Source organism: Trachypithecus francoisi, unplaced genomic scaffold (genome assembly GCF_009764315.1).
Source record: "Trachypithecus francoisi isolate TF-2019V2 unplaced genomic scaffold, Tfra_2.0 Lachesis_group12, whole genome shotgun sequence".
NCBI lineage: Eukaryota > Metazoa > Chordata > Mammalia > Primates > Cercopithecidae > Trachypithecus > Trachypithecus francoisi.
Window position 1 is genome coordinate 51,770,787 of NW_022681457.1, and position 17,900 is coordinate 51,788,686.

The window sequence follows — 17,900 nt, forward strand, 5'->3', positions numbered from 1 at the left end:
GAGCAATACAGCAAAACCAGCCAAGTACTGAACTGCCCGGGGAGGGGCTGCTCCTAGGCTCTGCCCGGTCAGGGCAACCCTCAGTTTAGAGGCAGAAGGCCTTCCAAACCACCTCAACCTCTTAAATAAGGCGTACTGGGCACCGTGTACCTCCTCCCCTCACTTATTGATACAAAATAAGGGAAACAACATGATCTCACTCTTTCTTCTCCCAAATAACACAAACCCAGGTGTGACCTCATCCCCTGACTCTCAAGTAAGGAAAGCTCATCAATGATCTCACCTCCTTTTTCCTCAAAAAGCAAGCTCACCCATGGCCTCCCCTGAGTCCAGGCAAGATTAAGCCTGATGTCACCCCCACCCCACCCCCCGCCGCCTCCCAATCCCTCCACCCCCATCTGGCTCAGTTCCTCCTCCCCCTCCCCACAGCCTAAGTCTCCCCGTCCCGCCCTCTGGCGGATGACACACTTCTATCCCACTGCTTCTCAGAAGCGGCTCTGTCTGAAGGTGTGGGTGTCTGGCTGGATGCTGCTTCCTCTCAGCCCCAGGGCCAGGCAGCTGTCTAGAGACAGCATGGACCCAGCACCTAGGCAGTGACTCAGCCATGGCAGCAGATGAAAATTTATTCAAGGCTCAACACTAAAAGGGGAGTTTTTAGGCAAATCTGAAGGACAGGCTGAGCCAACTCAGGATGAGAAACTAAAAAGCAAAAGGGGAAATCCAGGGCTGAGAAATTCCTAGAAAATAATTTATAACCTTGGCGGGGAGAAGGTTCTCTAAGTTGACAGGACAAAGCAGGGACAGCCCTCAGCTCCGCAGCTTGCAGCCCGGAAAGTACTGTGGAGCCACGCCATCTGTTTGCCCATGTGCCCCGCTCACTGTTGTACATCCTTTGCAGGTACTGTGCACCTGCAAGGAGAGAATGGCAGGCCTGTGACAGCCTGGGCAGCCGAGGTGGGCAATGGGGGACTCAGGACCCAAAGAGCAATACCAATGGAACCTGTAACCCAGATTTTATCTGTGAGAAAGGGGCAAGACAGGGAAGAAGTTAACCTTGTAAATAAGTCTGTTCTGGCAATATGTCATTAGTTGGGGAGATTGTATGGTGTGAGGGTAAGGGGTTTGTGGGAACACTCTGTACTTCCTGTTCAATGTTGCTGTGCACCTAAAACTGCTAAAACAAAAACAAAGTCTAATTAAAAATTGGCTGAGAAAACAACAAAAAGCTGTTCTGTGGTCACAGAGCCCTGCCTAGCATCAGAAGTGGTTTGTTCTAGGTCAAGAGGAAGACTAGATAAGCAGGACCCACCAACCAAGGCGTTGTGATTGTAGGAGTCCCAAGAGATGAAAGCTCTCCTCTTCTCTCAGACCTTCAGCACAACTTTTGGTGTTAAAATTCCTTAACCATGTACAAATTGCTTTGCATTCTACTGCTAAGGAACAAGTGCCATGCAAATACTTAGGAAAGAGATAGACTCTAACATATGAATAGCTGATAACAGATCTTTTCCTAAGAAAAAGTTTCATATTCTAAGCCTCAGTTTCCTAATCTGTGAAATGACAACAATATAATCTGTCTGATGCGATGTCCTCTGGATCAGTTTGTGTTTGTTTTTTTAAATACAGATGGGCTCTCACTATGTCTCAAACTCCTGATCCCAAGTGATCCTCTAGCCTACACCTCTCTAAGTGCTGGGATTATAGGCGTGAGCTGCTGCACCTGGCCCCAGATCAGTTTGAAGTGAGATCTTTACCAGGTCACCACATTTAAAAGAGCTACCTTCCCCTCCTCAACTCTCACTAGCATTTCCTAGCACCCTTCTTTGTTTTATATTTCTATATAACATTTATTATCATTTCCATATCAGATATTTTACTTTTTAAATTCTCTTATCTCTCTCCCTTTGGAATGTAAATTCCATGAAGCCAGGGATTTTTGTCTGTTTTCTTCTATATCTTCAGCACCTGGAATATTTTCTGGCATATACTAGGTCATCAATCAATACTTATTGAATGAATAATTCATATAACATCCTCAGCACAATACCAAGTATGCGATCCTCTTACTGTTATTTGTTTTATTTTCTTTTCAAAGCCCGGACAAAGGCGGCATTGTCCTGATGCTTTGGGAGGGCCCATGTGAAACTAGTTGTTTGCTTTTTCATCTCTGCTCCTACTTTCCTCACATGGAGGTCCTCTCAGGCTTGAGCCAGGTAGACCAGCAGCTGAGCTAGCCTGAAGGCAGTCTCTGAGGTCCAGGCAAACTGTCCTGGCTTGGCTTCCTCAAATGAAAAACAAACAAACAACAATAACAACAAAAGCCCTTTTCTCCACTCACACACTTCTGATGCCAAATTTGTGGGTCATATTGAGCAATTCTCCAATTCTCTGGGGACACCAACTGGGTGTTGGATGTCCACTTTACTACAATTACGACACTGGTTAGCTTGTGCTGACAGTTAACACGAGCCCCCACAGGTTAAGGACTCAGTCCCACAAGACTGCCCCCCCTTCATTTGTCAACTGCAAGCAGTGGGTCCCCAGGTGACCCATAACTTCCAGCTTGCTTACAGATCAGGGGCTCTCACAATCCCCTAAGCTTTCATCATTTTCTGCAGTGTCTCACAGAACTCAGAAACATTTTACCATTACTAGTTTATTATAAAGGAAAACATAAAGAATACAAATGAGCACACAGACAACGCAGTACCTGGAGGGAGGTCCAGAAGGGTACCAAGTGCAGGAGCTTCTGTCCCCACAGAGTTGGGGTGCACCACCCTCCCAGCACGTGAATGTGTCCACCAACTCAGGAGCTCTCTGAACCCCTTGTTTAGGGTTTTTATGGGGGTTTCATTGCGTAGATGTGGTTGCTTCAATCACTGGCTGTTAGTGATTGACTCACTCTCCAGCCCACCTCCCTCCCAGGAAGTTGAGGTGGGGAATGGGGAAGGGAGATATGGCTGCAAGTTCCAACCCTCTCATCAAGGCTTGGTTTTCTGGTGGCCAGCCCTCATCCTGAAGCTGGCTAGGGACCCCAGGTACTAGTCATCTCATTAGCATAAAAAAGACATCACTCTGGAGATTCCAAGGGTCTTAAAAGCTCTTGTGTCAGGGAACCGAGAATAAGACCAAATACAACAAATGGTGCTTCTCTTACTCCTATCATTCAGGAAATGATGAGGTTTTTAAGACCTATGTGTCAGGAACTGGTGTAGAAGACCAAATATGTATTTTGTATTATGTCAGACAGCTATAGGCAGATGATTCAAGGGGCACAGCTACACCTCTAATGCCTTTGTGCAAATTATAAAAAGGTGGCTCCTTCAGGCCCATGGATTGGGGAAAAAGCTTTTATTCCTCTGCGCTGAAACATCGCTGAGACTGGTGAGAGAAGCAGGGTTATAGTTCAACCCACTGTCTTCCCTCCCCATCAGCTGGACACTTTAGCTCAGTACAGAGACAGCACAGCTGTACCTGGTGGCTAACTATGGGACAGAGTGGTACTGGCAGGCTAGGGATATGTGGAAGACAAAATGCCTTACCTCTACTGTGCTCACCCCAAGGATGAGACTCTTTTTCTTTCCAACTGCAGTTTAATTGTTGTAGGGTTTCCTCAGGATGATGCTCAGCTCCTGGTCCTTCTCCACCATGCCTTGACCCGTTCCAGGCCTGTGGCATCAATACTTAAACAGGGCTGACCTAGGAAGAACGGCTTTCTTGGGTGTAAATATTGAACAAGCAATGGACAGAGCCATTTGGGGAGGGGCAATGTGTTGTCATGGAAAGGCCACACATCCTGGAATCAACTGACCTGGTATGGTGGCTTGATGGGTGTCAACTTGATGAGGCTGAACTGCATTTCCCAGAATTCCCTTTGCTGCATGTTTTCCATTAGTGTGGACCACAGGAGATATTGTGTGAGAGTGGGAGGGAAGAAGTGAAGCCACAGCCATTAAGTAGCTCACACATGTCTGTGTTGGCATGAATCTGCTGGCTCATTCACTAGCTCCTCCAAACACATGGATGTTTTTGCCTTCCTGGAGCTCTTCACTGTGAGAGCACTTGCTTCTGCAGACTGGCCCCACCTCCTAATACTACCACCTTGGGATTAGGATTTCAATACATGAATTTGGGGGAGACATAAACATTCAGTCCATCGCAAATCTCTTGCATTCATAGTAGACAGCTAAACAAACGAACCCCATCCCTGTCGATTGATCTCCTCCCAGTTAAAACACCAGCATTTTCTCAGGATATTTGAGAGCTAGTGCTTGTACTCAAAGAAAGAGTATGGGTAGAACCTGTGAGCAGCATATTAGGCTAGTTGGGGAGGTATTTTTGGGTGGTTCTCTCCAAATCCTACCATGAGCAGCATCATATACTTTATTTGGATTCATAATAAAGGTGATTATTTGTGACCTTATTAACAGGAAATATAAATGCCTCAAAGAAGGCTTCCACTGTTTAAAATTATTTTCCAATTTTATGAGTTTGCTGGAATATGAGGTTATTCAGAGAAGGAGCTCTCTTGCAAGTCCCTGGCATCTTACCCTCAGTTCAATCTGCATTTTCTACTCTCAACATCCACGCATAAACAGCCAGCATCCAGCCACTCTCTCCATTTTATCCTGCTGTGTTATCACCCTGTCCTCCCTCTGTCTTGTCAAAAATGAGAAAAGGCATATTAGCCATCCTAGGACAGCTTGACATGGAAAAAGTGGCCTTTCAAAATCCCAGAATATCACAATGAACTAGTTGAGAAAACACTATGATGGACTGTACTGGCTTCTCCAAAGTCAGCCCCTGTGGAAAAATGTTGAACATTTGACTCATTCACTGACATTTGGGACAGTTAAATGGGAGAGGAAAAAAAGAAAAAGAAAGAAATGAATGAATAAATTGCTTCTTTTTTCTCTATAGGTATCTGATTCAGGCGCCAAAGCTTAGGAATCTTGGAATATAGTCAGCTACAATCATGGGTGATTCTCCAAATGAAGAGTCCAAACACTGGCAAAATAAAAAGCACATTTGGTCCATCACATTCCTAACTGAAATGGATGCACTGTAACAACCCGCAAGTTTCCTGGTACTGCTGCTGTCATGGCAAAACCATGGCTCCTTCAAAGTATCCATCTCTTGCCTCTGCCAGAAAAAGCCAGCCGTTAACAGAAACTAAATCCAAGGTCACTTACTTTTTCACATAAAGAGAACATTTTGGCAGCTGCCAAAATTCATTTTTCTAATGTGCACTTACCCAATAACTTCAGCTTGGCATCCTGGGTGGAATCCAACTTGGGTAATTCCATTTTCACAACCGAATTCCCCCGAGGAGTTTGAACTGAACATCACATTATTCTTCACTTCTCTGGCTACCCTCTCAGTAATCAAACGAATGCTTTTCATCCCTGAAGCGTCATGGAAATATAGAGGTGGGCATTCAAAAAAGGGTTTCTTCTTAAGAATATAGTGATGAGAGGTTCCATTATATGAACTCAGTAAAGTCCTTTGGAAGTCAAGACTGGTTTCATTTTTTTAATTATTATTTATTTATTTATTGAGCTAGAGTCTCGCTCTGTCACCTAGGCTAGAGTTCAGTGGTGCAATCTTGGCTTACTGCAACCTCTGCCTCCTGGGTTAAAGTGATTCTCCTGCCTCAGCCTCCTGAGTAGCTGAGATTACAGGCGCTTGCCACCACACCTGGCTAATTTTTTGTATTTTAGTAGAGATGGGGTTTCACCATGATGACCAGGCTGGTCTCAAACTCCTGGCCTCAAGTGAGCCACCCACCTCAGCCTCCCAAAATGCTGGGATTACAGACATGAGTCACTGCGCCCACCTGGTTTCATTTATTTAACCAACAGGTATCGAGATTTGTACCACATGCTGGTCTCAATATTGCAGGTGCAGCAGGACATAAGAAAAGGTTTCTGCCCTCAAGAAGTAAATATTAGAATAAGTATATGAAATAGGGCTGGAGAGAGACACAGGAATCAGACCATTAAGGCCATGATATGAGTTTGGATATTATTATAAGTAGAGTTGGAGAGTATTAGTGGAGTGATGATCAGATTCAGGGTTTTTAATAAGATCACTGTGAAGAGGAAGAGCCCTTGTACAAGATACCTGTGGAACCAGGGTCTTAATCTTCTGTTGTTTTCCATTGGAATCTAATCATTCTGGGAGTCAGTACAGCTATGGCCAGATTTTCCTCCGTGCCATTCTTCAAACAGCCTTGGATTCACAGCCAAATAGTCCAAAGCCATGGTTTGACCACATGGGTCATCAGCACTGCTCCATGACTGATGCTGCTTCCCCTTCTTCTCTAGCCAGCTGTATTTCATGAGCTCCCTTCGGTCATTCAGGACACCAGAAACAAGTAAACTAAGAAGGATTAGTCCATCTCCATGAGCTGCTCCAAGAGCTTTAAAAGTAGGTAAGTGGCAAAGTCCAAGAGCAGAGAAGTATGTATACATATATGAGACTTACTAAATGATGGCATTCTGGGAAGAGCATCACCACTGATAAAGAATCATTGAAACTTTCTATTTCTGTGAACAGAGGTAAATATAAATCTTAAAGTCATAGAATCTGAGCGTAGTAGAGGACTTCAGTGGTTATCAAGTCCAACCTCCCACCCAAGGTAGGATTCTTCTATGTGGCCCTGACAGGGAGTCTCATGTCCTACACCCCTCCCATATCACATAAAAAATATCAGAGGAGTCAATTTAAATGCACACTGTTCTGTTGGCTAGGGAAGGCCATTGACTGTGACATCTATTGCTCAAAATTGCAGTCTGAAGGGCCAAATAGCAGATAGAAAAAGTCATATCTTAAAGAGGGGCGAAAGTCACAACCTAGAAAGAGAACACCCAATAAGCTTGTCAGTCTCAGCAGCAAGTTGGGAGAAGGGCATCAAGTATACAGAGCCAGAACAAGAAGATACCCAAGATGCTGATGGGTGACCAGTATGGACTAAGTAGATTGGAGGTGAGCACATTTGGAGGGATTTCTAAGGGTGTCTGCAGGTTCTCATGATAAATTTTTTATATGGTTCTCACACAGATTTATATAATTGTGCCAGGTACTTTTGGAGGGCCTAGAAGAGAATTTCTATCTTGCTTCTGCTAAATGATCCCTCTCTCACAATGGTAGCCCATTCCATCATTAGGAAATGCCGACAATCAGAATATTCTCCGCACCCTCTTGCCTCTGGCCATAGATCTGTTCTTGCATGACACGCAGAGCAAATCTAAATTTCTTTTTCTCATGATGACTTTTCAAATAATTAAAGCAGATCCTATATTCCTGTTCAGTATTTCCTGCTCTAGGCTACATCTCCTCTGATTCCTTCAACTGTTCTCAGATGACGTAATTTTATAGCTTCCAAACTTTCAAGTTGGAAAGGGCCTCAGAAATTCAAGTACAGATCTCCCTCTTTGCCCAGAAGGAAGATAACGTTTAGAGAGATGAAATGCAGCTTTGGGTAGAGGTGGGGAGTAGATTTTGCCCAATGTCATCTGGAAGTGGCAGTTTCAAAACTTAAACCTGAATCTCTTCATCTGAAGTCTAGTGTTTTCCCCATATCTTTCAACAAACCTTAGGATCCTACTCACTTTCCTCTGGATTCATTCCAGCTTCTCAATCTTCTTCTTCAAATGGAGCCTCTTTTGTTGAACCCACCAGCAGATGTGGTCCAGCCAACCAAGAGAACAAGGGGATTGTTACCGATTTTATTCTAAACTTCATACATCCATTAATGCTGCTATGATTACTTTAGATTTCTTTGGCAGGCCCTGGTGATTCATACTGAGCATGTGGTTTAACTAAAACCATTTGTTTTGTGTGGTTTTCTTTTACTTGAAATGTGTCAAGCAAGACATTTTCCACCTTGTACTAAAATAGTTCATTTTTAATTTAACCAAAGTGTAGGACTTTATATTTAATCTTCCTAAATATCTCTTTGTTAATTTAGCATATCTTTCCACTTGGTTGAGATATTTTTGAATTTTAATTCTATCAAACATATTAACTAATCATCCATGTTTTATGATATACATAGATTCAATAAGCACACTGTGGCAAAGACAATTCTTGCCAAATATGCCATGTACTCCTTTACTTTACCCAGATGCTGTTGCAATTGGGTTGGAGCCATGTGACTTCCTCCAGCCAATGGACAGTGAATAAAGGTGATGTCACTTCTGGGCCAAGGCATTTAAGAGACAATCTGATACTTCTATTCCTCTATTCCCCTGATGCAGAGATCTTGAATGCCATATGTTCTAGACATAACTGTAGGTGGAGCGTACATGAGCCTGTGGCAATACATTAAAGACATTTGACTATATTCTATTAATTCAAATTTTTATCAGCTACAAATTCATTTCCACCCAAAAACATCATTAAAGATTTAGGTAAATGTTGAATATGTCAAATTAGCTTGATTTAGCCATTCCACAATGAATACATATCAAAACATCATGTTATACACCGTGTGTGTGGTGTGTGTGTGTGTGTGTGTGGTTTGGTTGGTTGGTTGGTTTTTTTTTAGACAGAGTTTCGCTCTTGTCGCCCAGGCTAGAGTGCAATGGCGTGATCTCGGCTCACTGCAACCTCCACCTCCCAGGTTCAAGTGATGATTCTCCTGCCTCAGCCTCCCAAGTAGCTGGGATTACAAGTGCCCGCCACCAAGTTCAGCTATTTTTTTTTTTTTTCAGTAGAGACGGGGTTTCACCATGTTGGCAAGGCTGGTCTCGAACTCCCGACCTCAGATGATCCACCCGCCTCAGCCTCCCAAAGTGCTGGGATTACAGATGTGAACCACCGCACCCGGCCTAGTTTTTATCGATTTTAAAAATATTTTAGTTAAATGCCTTGTTAAAATCTAAATACATTAAGTCCCAAGAACCATGGTAATCCACTAAAGGTTTATAAGCATGGGCATGATATGATCAGATTTGCATTTTAAAGATGCATCTGGGTGGGAAGTGTTGGAGGGAACTAAGACTAGGAGCAGGGAGAAGAGCTAAGAGGCTGGTTCATGAGCATTTGAAAAGGGAACTGTGGTTATTGGAACCATTGTGAAATCGCTAAAACAAAGTTCTGTCAAAGTCACCTATTTTTATTTTTGCTAGTGTTGCTAGACTGGTGTGTTAGAGAAATGACAAAATTCATAGTCTTGAACTTCTTGCCTGCTACTCAGTTTTGTCCTGCCACTCAGGTTTGTCCTGTCGCATTCTCCTCCTCTGTCCTCCAGCCACATGGACTCCTTTTGGTTTACTTCTGTGTCTTGAGGATTCTGTCAGATGCTTTTGCAGAGGCTCTTCCCTCTGTTTAGAATGCTTTTCTACCCTGTCCCCTTTTCCAGGCTAATTTCATGCTTTAGATCTCTCAGTTTTTTCAGAGAGGCCTCCTCTGATTCCCCAAAACCAAGTTAGATCCCCTTGCTTAAATCTTCATTGCTCCAACCCCTTTCAAAGCATTCATTGCCACTGTCATCACTTCTTACAAAATCACTTTTTCTTTTGACACTAAAAATTCCTTGCGTGCAAAGGCCACTTCTGTTGTGTTTACCATTAGTAACTTAAAATAGTGCAAAGTAGATGTTCACATTTGTTATACAGGATTATCTAATCATTTGTTCTGGAAATGTGTCTGAACCATGTGAATTACAGATTTTAGAATCTTTTTGTTCTTTGCCCTTCTCCAGATTCTGAGCAGTTCCTCTTTCTTGCAGCATTTTTCTGAGATTACTGACAGTGGTTCTGTGTTGCAACAGCAAGTTCTCTCAGTTGTCTGGGTTGTCATTGCTTTAGTGCAGGGATCAGCAAACTGCAGTCCAGTGCAAATCTGGCTAGCAGCCTGTTTTTGTAAATAAAGTTTTATTGGAACACAGCCATGCCTATTTCCAACTGTCCATGACTGCCTTCACACTATAACAGCGGAGTTGAGTAGTTTCAACCAAGACCATATGGCCTGCAAAACCTAAAATATCACTTTTATAGAAAAAAATTGCCGACCTCTAGTCTAGTATAAATATTTGAGCTCATTTAAGACAGCTAGTGCTTTCTTTGTATCACCTCATCTATATTTGACATCTTTTCATCTTTGCCCATCTTTGATCAGCCTTTACAATTTGGAAATTATTCTATTGAAGAATTTAGAACAAAATCGACAGCTGCTGCCCATAGTCATCTGCTGACATAAATCTTCTGCCCCATGTGGTGCCTGCTCCACATTGTTCTCTTTGCTCTATATATGTCTAACAAAGCCCATCTTATTGCCCTTAGAATTTTTATAAAATGTATTTCACACTCGGCTTCTTTTTGCAGGTTATATTCTGTCTTGATTATGTACTCCTCCTTCCTACAGTTCTTCATGACCCTTTAGGAACTCACCAAAGAGCTCTCTTGGCAGCCAGACGCTCCCTTTGTTCAGAATCACTTTCACTTGTGTTATCAGGATTTTATTTTTGAAAGTCCTCTATCTCTCATTAATGAGTCTTTAGATCAGGTCTTAAGGTTATACCTGTGAGTTTTTCTTTCTCTTTTTCTGAAACATCCACATGTTTCCAGGAGAGTTTTGAGAGCATGTCAGAAGTCCAGATATCCTTAGCCATTTCAAACTCTCAGATGACAATCCATTCCACTTCTATTCCTCCTCAACCAGTTATTCTGCTTGGTCAGAGTTACAGTTAAATTGTGGTCCCTCAAAAAGATATGTTGGACCCCCATTACCTCCAAATATGAGTTTATTTGGAAATAGGGTCTTTAGAGAGGTCAAGTTAAACTGAGGTGAAAAGGGTGAGTGTCTGTGAGCACAGGGTTCTGGGAAGCGTAGAGACAGATGCCTGACTCAGAGTCTGAAGGCAGGGAGAGGAATGCCTTGTGGAGAAAATTCTGTTTCAACTGGGTCCGAAAACAGTGAAGAGTGTTTAGCAAAGGCACCACTAGGGGTGCTCTGGGGGAGCTGGAGCCTTCCCTATGATTTCTGTTACTCCCCGCACCCCATCACCAGCAACCTCATAGTAAAAACTAACATTGATTCGATATTCATGTACCAAGCACAGTTATCATACGATAACTTAACAGTCATTATTTTATTTAATCATCGCAAGAATCCTGATATTACTATCCTAAGTCCATAGAGAGACTGGGCCACATGGAGGTCAAGACCCTTGGATGGGTTCACTAAGCCAAGTGAGGCACCTAGCACTTGAACTCAGGCAGGCTGCTTGCAGGAGCTGTGCCCTTAACCTATCTTTCCTGTGAAGGAAAAGAGCATACCTGCTCTGCCAGGCAGCTTTGAAACAAGTCCTCTAGCATCGTTCTACCCACCTCAGGGCTTCAAACAGATGGCCACCACTAAGCCCTTCCTTTAGAGAAATTCTAGAATGCTCTTGAAAATGAGCCAAACAAATAAAAGAAGTATGGGAAGTTGGGAGAAGGGAGGAATCCTCGGGCTCTCCAGGGACAGCAGGAAGTTTTTTTGTTTTGTTTTGTTTTTGTTTTTGATATAGGATCTCACACTGTCGCCCAGGCTGGAGTGCAGTGGCACGATCACGGCTCACTGCCACCTCAACCTCCCTGGGCTCAGGTGATCCTCCCACCTCAGCCTCCCGAGTAGCTAGGACCACAGGTGTGCACTACCACACCCAGCTAATTTTTCTATTTTTTGTAGAGATACGGTTTTGCCATGTTGCTCAGGCTGGTCTCAAACTCCTGGGCTCAAGTGATCTGCCCACTGCAGCCTCCCAAAGTGCTAGGATTACAGGGTTGAGCCACTGTGACTAGCCGGCAGGAAGATTTTTAATAACAAATAGCTAGAAAGTGGGCCCGGGTCAAAAGTTCTTCAGCCCTGATCCTGTCCCACTAGGAAAGTGCTTCTCAGCAGAAAGGAAATCCCTTTCTAGAATGACACTTACTAACACTATTTACATGTAAGAGTATGTCCAGGGACACATTCAAGATGTGCCTAAGAGCAGGTCTGCGTGGGTGAGCCTCAACTGACCCATTGGTCACTCACTTCATCTCTGACTCTCCTCTTGCCTACTCTCTCTCTATCTCCCCAGCTTCTCTTCTGTGCTACTCAACCCGCCCCACAAGCCACAAAAACAACCTGTTAATGTTCGTGGCCTGCAGTTTTTTCAGACCTTAACAGGTGAAACTTCAGGGTCAGAACCTCATAGCACAACCCCAGATCATCCTCACCCCACGGCAGCCATTCAGGATGGCCTCACAGAAGCCTGCAAGGAAATCAGTTCCTGGCTGGATTTAAATAACAAGGAGCCTCTAGAAATCAAGATTTGACACTGACAACTGAAGAACTTAAGTCATTGGGCATAAGATGGCATGACAGATGCTACCCCAGTCCCAAGCACGTGGACTTGCCTCGAGCACACTGTAAGTGTTTAGATAGCTTTGGACAAATGCTGTCTTGAACTGCCAGGTTATACCTTGGTATTTAAGAGACCATTACTCGGCACAACATGGCAGCTAATATTTAAAACAAATGGTAAAGAGGAAAGGCAATCATTTCCTCACTAAATGAAATAGGGGATATGAATCTGAGGAACACAATCTGGCACTGATTGAAAGTAAATTACCAGCTGATTAGACGGCTGTAAATACAGGGAGAGAAGCCTCAACCAGCAGCTGGATTTTGTAAGGAAGAAGGCAATTAGAGAGGGCACAGGCAGGGCTCTGCACAGAGCAGACAGGGCAGCTCTGCATCCCCAGGATTACAAAGGCAGGAAGGGGTTTTTAGGAAGTGTTCTATGAATGGAGCCTGCATGACGGGGGAGCTCCCCACTCCCACTCGCCCTGCCCTACCTCCGTAGTGAGCATGAAGAGAACTGCCAGCCCCTATCTAGCAGCAGTTAGGATGGGTATTTGTTATCGCAACACAGGAAGTATCAACAAATTCTCTTCCTTTTTCAGGCTGTACTCAATCTGGAAGCTTTTTGCTTCCTATCAAAAGCCAGGGACTTGAAAACTACTTAGATCCCTGCAGCCTACAGGGACAAAGTTCATGCAGATCTCAGTGGGAGATGCCAACTCCAGATAGCAACTGGGGCCAGTTTTTGCAGATGGCACGCGCTTAAAGATGCAAGCCTCCATGATTACCAAGAACTGAGAACTCTCTGCAATTAGCAGGAGTGTAACTGGAAAACCAAGGGCTCCTCTGTGCCTTACCAAAAGACATTCCCTCTTCCTCTGGCAAGTTGGAGAAGATAATTTGCCCAGCCTAGGAGGAAGTGATTGATTGAGACAGAAATGGTGGAGAGAAGGATGACTGTGATTTTTACTTTGGTGATGGGCATGAACATAACAAAGAACAGATGGTGGATGCCTTAGTCCCACTGGTGTTATCAATTCCATAGCCCTGAGCCCTGCCCTGCTACAGGCTTGTGTAATTCTCAAGCATGTGCTCTCATGGCCCAAGGGGAGAATATGCAGCACAGACCCTCCAGCTGCGAGGTTAACTCAGTAATGCTCCACCCTTGTCATCTTTGGATTCCAGCACTCAGGCCCTGGATATGCCTCTCACCAGAAGTGAACACCTGGTGGAGGCTGCAATAGACCCAATGACCACATCAGCTGCAGTTTGCATCTTGAAGAAATGATTCCAAAGTAACATGACAGGGGACATATGAGATGATAAGTAGACAATAGAGAATGAAAATAATGGAGGAAGAGTTGAGGAAAAGGTCTCCTTTGAGCTAGGATAAACTCATTTCCTTAGCCAGATCTAAGGGTTTAACTCTTAATTTACAGGCACCAAGAAGTTACAACACATAGTGCTACTTGAAGCTTATTTTATAGATAACATACTTAACTGTTAACAGATTCAGTTAGCTGTTTACAGTTTAGTTAACTGGATATAGTTCTCAACCCACATGGGGTCAGTCATTTTCAACAAATCTTTTTATTTTCTCTATAGAATTCAGAGTTAAAGAACTCCTTAAAGGATACACAAAACTGTCATCAGTAGTTAAGATTTCAATGGTCTGGGGGTGAATTCCAGGTAAGTAGTCCCTCTTATCAAATGTTTCTTTAACAATGCTTGCAACTATCTTGACGTGACAGCCATCACAAAAGCCAGTATTAATCAGATCACTAAAGGGACACAAATAACCGACACTAGCCAAGAAAGAATTCAAAGATATTTTTGAACCAGTTTGGGACCAACTTTTGTGTGAGAAGAGAAGAGGAATTGAGTTCACTTCATCTGGTGTTAACTGAAATAACAGTTAATGTGCGAAATATCTTCATCACTGACTAAAACTAAGATCATAGATTACAGCGCCGAAGGGTGTGACTAGAAGGAAGTGTCAGCATTGCAGAAAAGAATGCAAAACCAGGAAGATCTCATGTTAAGAGCTGGCTGCCTAATGGATAAGAAATATGGCTAGAACACAAGGAAGGAGACTGGCAAGTAATGAAGCTGAATTTAAAGGCTTTCAACAAAGCCACCTTCTCTTGCAGAATTACCACTCCTCCTGCTGCCCTCAGGACAGTTCCTGAGCGTGCTGGTGAGAGGCTTTTGTTCAATCATCCCCAGGGTCCTTCAGCTCTTCCTTCCCTGGTAAAGTAGAGGTGAAGATCAATTTTACTTAAGTAAACATTTGGTTCTCACAGCCATAAGAGAGAACATTCGGTTCTCACAGAAGTACGTACAACTTCTCTTAAGACAGCTCCGTTTTCCTAAAGACAGTGTATGAACACCCAAGAACCTACAATGTTCCCTGGAGTCAGTTTAAAGTGTTGAGTCCTCTCTGGTTCTAGGATTCTAGAAGGATCAAAGTTTATTAACAAATCATATAGCAACTATGGCTGCCCAACTTTTCCACACAGTTTCATCTCTGTAACTACATCATGCTAATGCAATTACTATCAAAATTTAAATAAGTTTTTTTCACAGACATAGACAAGCTTACTCTAAAATTTAGATGGAAAGGGAAAGACCAAGAATTGCTAAAAAAAAAAAAAAAAAAAAAAAAAGAAAGAAAGAAAGAAAACAAACAAAAAAACCTTTAAAAACAAGAATAAAGTGGGAAGAATCACTCTTCCCAATGTTAAAGCCCAATATATAACTGCATTATCCAGACAGTATGGTAGTGGTAGAGGGAACAGGCAAAGCAATCAGTGGAACAGAATAGAGAACACAGATATAGACCCACTCAAAATTCCCATTAATTTTAGACAAAGAAGTAAAAGCAATGCAATAGAGGAGAAATAGCCTTTTCAATAAATGGTGCTGGAGCAATTGGACCTAAACCAATACCAAAATCAACTCAAAATGGATCATGGACTCAAACGTAAACATACAACTATATAAGAGAAAAATATTTGGGGTGTAGGACTAAGCAAAGTTCTTAGACTTGACATCAAAAGCATGAGCCATAAGAAGAAAAATTTATAAATTGAATCTCATCAAAATTAAAAACTTTTGTTCTGTGAAAGACTGGGACAGAGGATCAAAAGACAAATTACAGACAGAAAGAAAATATTTAGAAATTATATATCTAAGAAAGGTCTTGATCTAAAATATATAAAGAACTCTCAACATAAAAAAAAAAGGGGACAGCTGTCGTCTGAATGTTTGTGTCTCTCCAAAACTCATGTGTTGAGATCTAAACCCCAAGGTGATGGTATTAAGAGGTGGGACCTTTGGGAGGTGATTAGGTCATGAAGTGGAGGGCTCATGAGTGAGATCAGTGCCCTTATAAAAGAGCCCAAGGGAGCTTATCTGCCCCTTTCACTAGGTGAGGACACCGGGGAAAAGGACTGTTCTAGGAAACAGGAAGTGAGCACTCACCAGATGCCAAATCTGATCTTGGACTTCCAGCCTCCAGAACTGTGAGAATTAAATTGCTGTTGTTTATAAGTCATCCAGTTTACAGTGTTTTGTTATAGCAGCCTGAGTGACCCAGACAAGGGCTCAAGGCCTCCTTCAGCACCACGTTTTATGATATGTGTTCTGTGAACTGTTCGACTTCGGATCTTAGGGGAGGAGGAGGTAGCAGAGGGATTGGTAAAATGCCGATTCCCGTATACCACTCCAGAAATTCTGATTCCATAGATTTGGGCAGGACCTGACGAATCTGCATTTAAAACAAACTTCTTGGGAGTTTTTATTATTATTATTATTATTAAAGTTTGAGAACTCCCACCATGGCCCAATCTACCAAATTATAAAGGAAGAGCGTGCTGGGCACAGTGGCTCATGCCTGTAATCCCAGCTCTTTAGGAGGGTGAGGAGAGTAGATGACTTGAGGTCAGAAGTTCAAGACCAGCCTGGCCAACGTGGTGAAACCCCATCTCTACTAATAATACAAAAATTAGCTGGGCGTGGTGGTGCATGCCTGTAATCCCAACTACTTGGGACCCTGAGGCAGAAGAATCGCTTGAACCCAGGAGGCAGAGTTTGCAGTGAGCTGAGATCACACCACTGCACTCCAGCCTGGGCAACAGAGTGAGAATCCATCTCAAACAAACAAACAAAAGAAGAAGAAGAGCAGCATTAGAAAGAAAACCTGGACTATGATAGTTGTGCCCTAAAGGGGCAAGCAAAAAGAAAGGGGATAAAGACTAGCAACAACCCAGAAGTGTTGTGAACAACAATTTCTAAGAAGTGACTGTTTGGACGAAGGGAGGCAAGATGGCGCAATTCTGGGTTCTTCACCGTCAACTTTCCCGCGCCCCGGAAAGACATGGGTAGGCTGCGTAGGCGCAACCCGACCTCCGACGGAGAAGAACCGGAACCCGCCTAGCCACGCCTACCGCCCCGCCCCTGACCCGCCTATGTCCCGCCCACTGCCCGCCCACTCCCGGGCCCAGGACATAAAAGCCGCTCCCGGTGGGCGCGCCGTGCGAACTTCCTTGCCCCCTTCTGGTAGGCGGGACCCAGGAACCTCCTCCGAGAACGCCGGTGCGAACTTCCTTGCCCCCTGCTCCTGTGCGGACCTAGGAACCTCGCCCAAGAACGCCGGAGCGACTTCGTTGGCCTCCACCGCCAGAGACCGGTGAACCTTGCTCCCTCCTTCACATTGGCTTGTAAATAAAGTTTTTTTGCCTTGCCTACTTGCCTTTTCTCTGGCATTTGCTCTGGGGGTCGCATTAAAGCAAATCAGTGACCATTCTCTATATTTATTAGGATGTGAAAGAAATGAAGTTCCCTCACACACACACACATACGAGAATACAAGTCTGAGGAGAACTTGCTCTGGGTGAAGAATTGTTTTTAATTCTCATATTCATGCTCAAGGAGCAAGGCATATGGTCACAAGGGGCTATGAGAGCCCTGGAGAGACCAGGTTCTCTGAGGGTAGGACACATACTTTGGCAACTTGGGGGGACACATTCTTGAGCTTAACTGGTGTCTCTGGAGCCCGTATGAGTTGGGCCTGTGGGGGCCCCACAGACAGGGACCCTGGCATTCCTGATAAGTGAAGGGTCTGCCATAGAGGTCTCTAACATGACTTTCTACCACCACCTTTCCCGCTCACTCGCACATCAATAGACACAGGTATAGTAAGCGGCAGCTCTTCCTCACCTTGTCATCAAACAGTCTGTTTCTGCCTTCACCATTCTGCATCTGACCTTTCACAGGTAGCAAGAGAAGAGCCTAAGGAGCAGCAGGCAACATGCTGAAGCGCAGAGCCAGGTCAAGGCTGGGTTTGTCTGCGCAGCTGGTGAGTAAGAGGCTGTGACCACGGCTCTGAGAAATATGGACAGCAGCCAGCCTGACAAAGAGAACAAAAACTGCCCAGGGGAAGGTGAAGAAGGTAACTGTCAACCCTTCAAAAAGTGAAATGGCCTTTAGTAAGATGAAGGTCAGCCCATAACAGATGCCAGCCAAGATGGAATAATGCGCAGATTTTCATCTAAGGGTGGGAA

General features: G+C 43.8%; 1 protein-coding gene and 1 long non-coding RNA gene across 6 annotated transcripts in view; one reads left to right on the forward strand and one right to left on the reverse strand.

Moving 5' to 3' along the window:
* LRRC8C (leucine rich repeat containing 8 VRAC subunit C) overlaps window positions 1–5,056 on the forward strand; it is a 120,389-nt gene extending 115,333 nt beyond the window's left edge. Inside the window, exon 6 of one of the 3 annotated variants that reach the window (XR_004440676.1) lies at window positions 4,921–5,047. Coding sequence is in view for 1 of the 3 variants with exons in the window: in XM_033225519.1 (XP_033081410.1) it covers window positions 4,921–4,928 (8 nt within the window). In the remaining 2 variants the exon portion in view is untranslated. Of the gene's footprint in view, window positions 1–4,920 lie in introns of all 3 variants that reach the window. The other 2 variants (XM_033225518.1, XM_033225519.1) reach the window with 2 other exon arrangements.
* The window catches only part of LOC117092234, a 29,068-nt gene extending 21,095 nt beyond the window's left edge, over window positions 1–7,973 (reverse strand). Inside the window, exons 1-2 of one of the 3 annotated variants that reach the window (XR_004440681.1) lie at window positions 7,597–7,973; window positions 2,711–5,405 (exon numbers count right to left, since the gene is read on the reverse strand). This is a non-coding gene — a long non-coding RNA (uncharacterized LOC117092234). Of the gene's footprint in view, window positions 1–879; window positions 1,701–2,710; window positions 5,406–7,596 lie in introns of those variants that run through there. The other 2 variants (XR_004440682.1, XR_004440680.1) reach the window with 2 other exon arrangements.
* Between the last annotated feature and the right edge of the window lie 9,927 nt (window positions 7,974–17,900).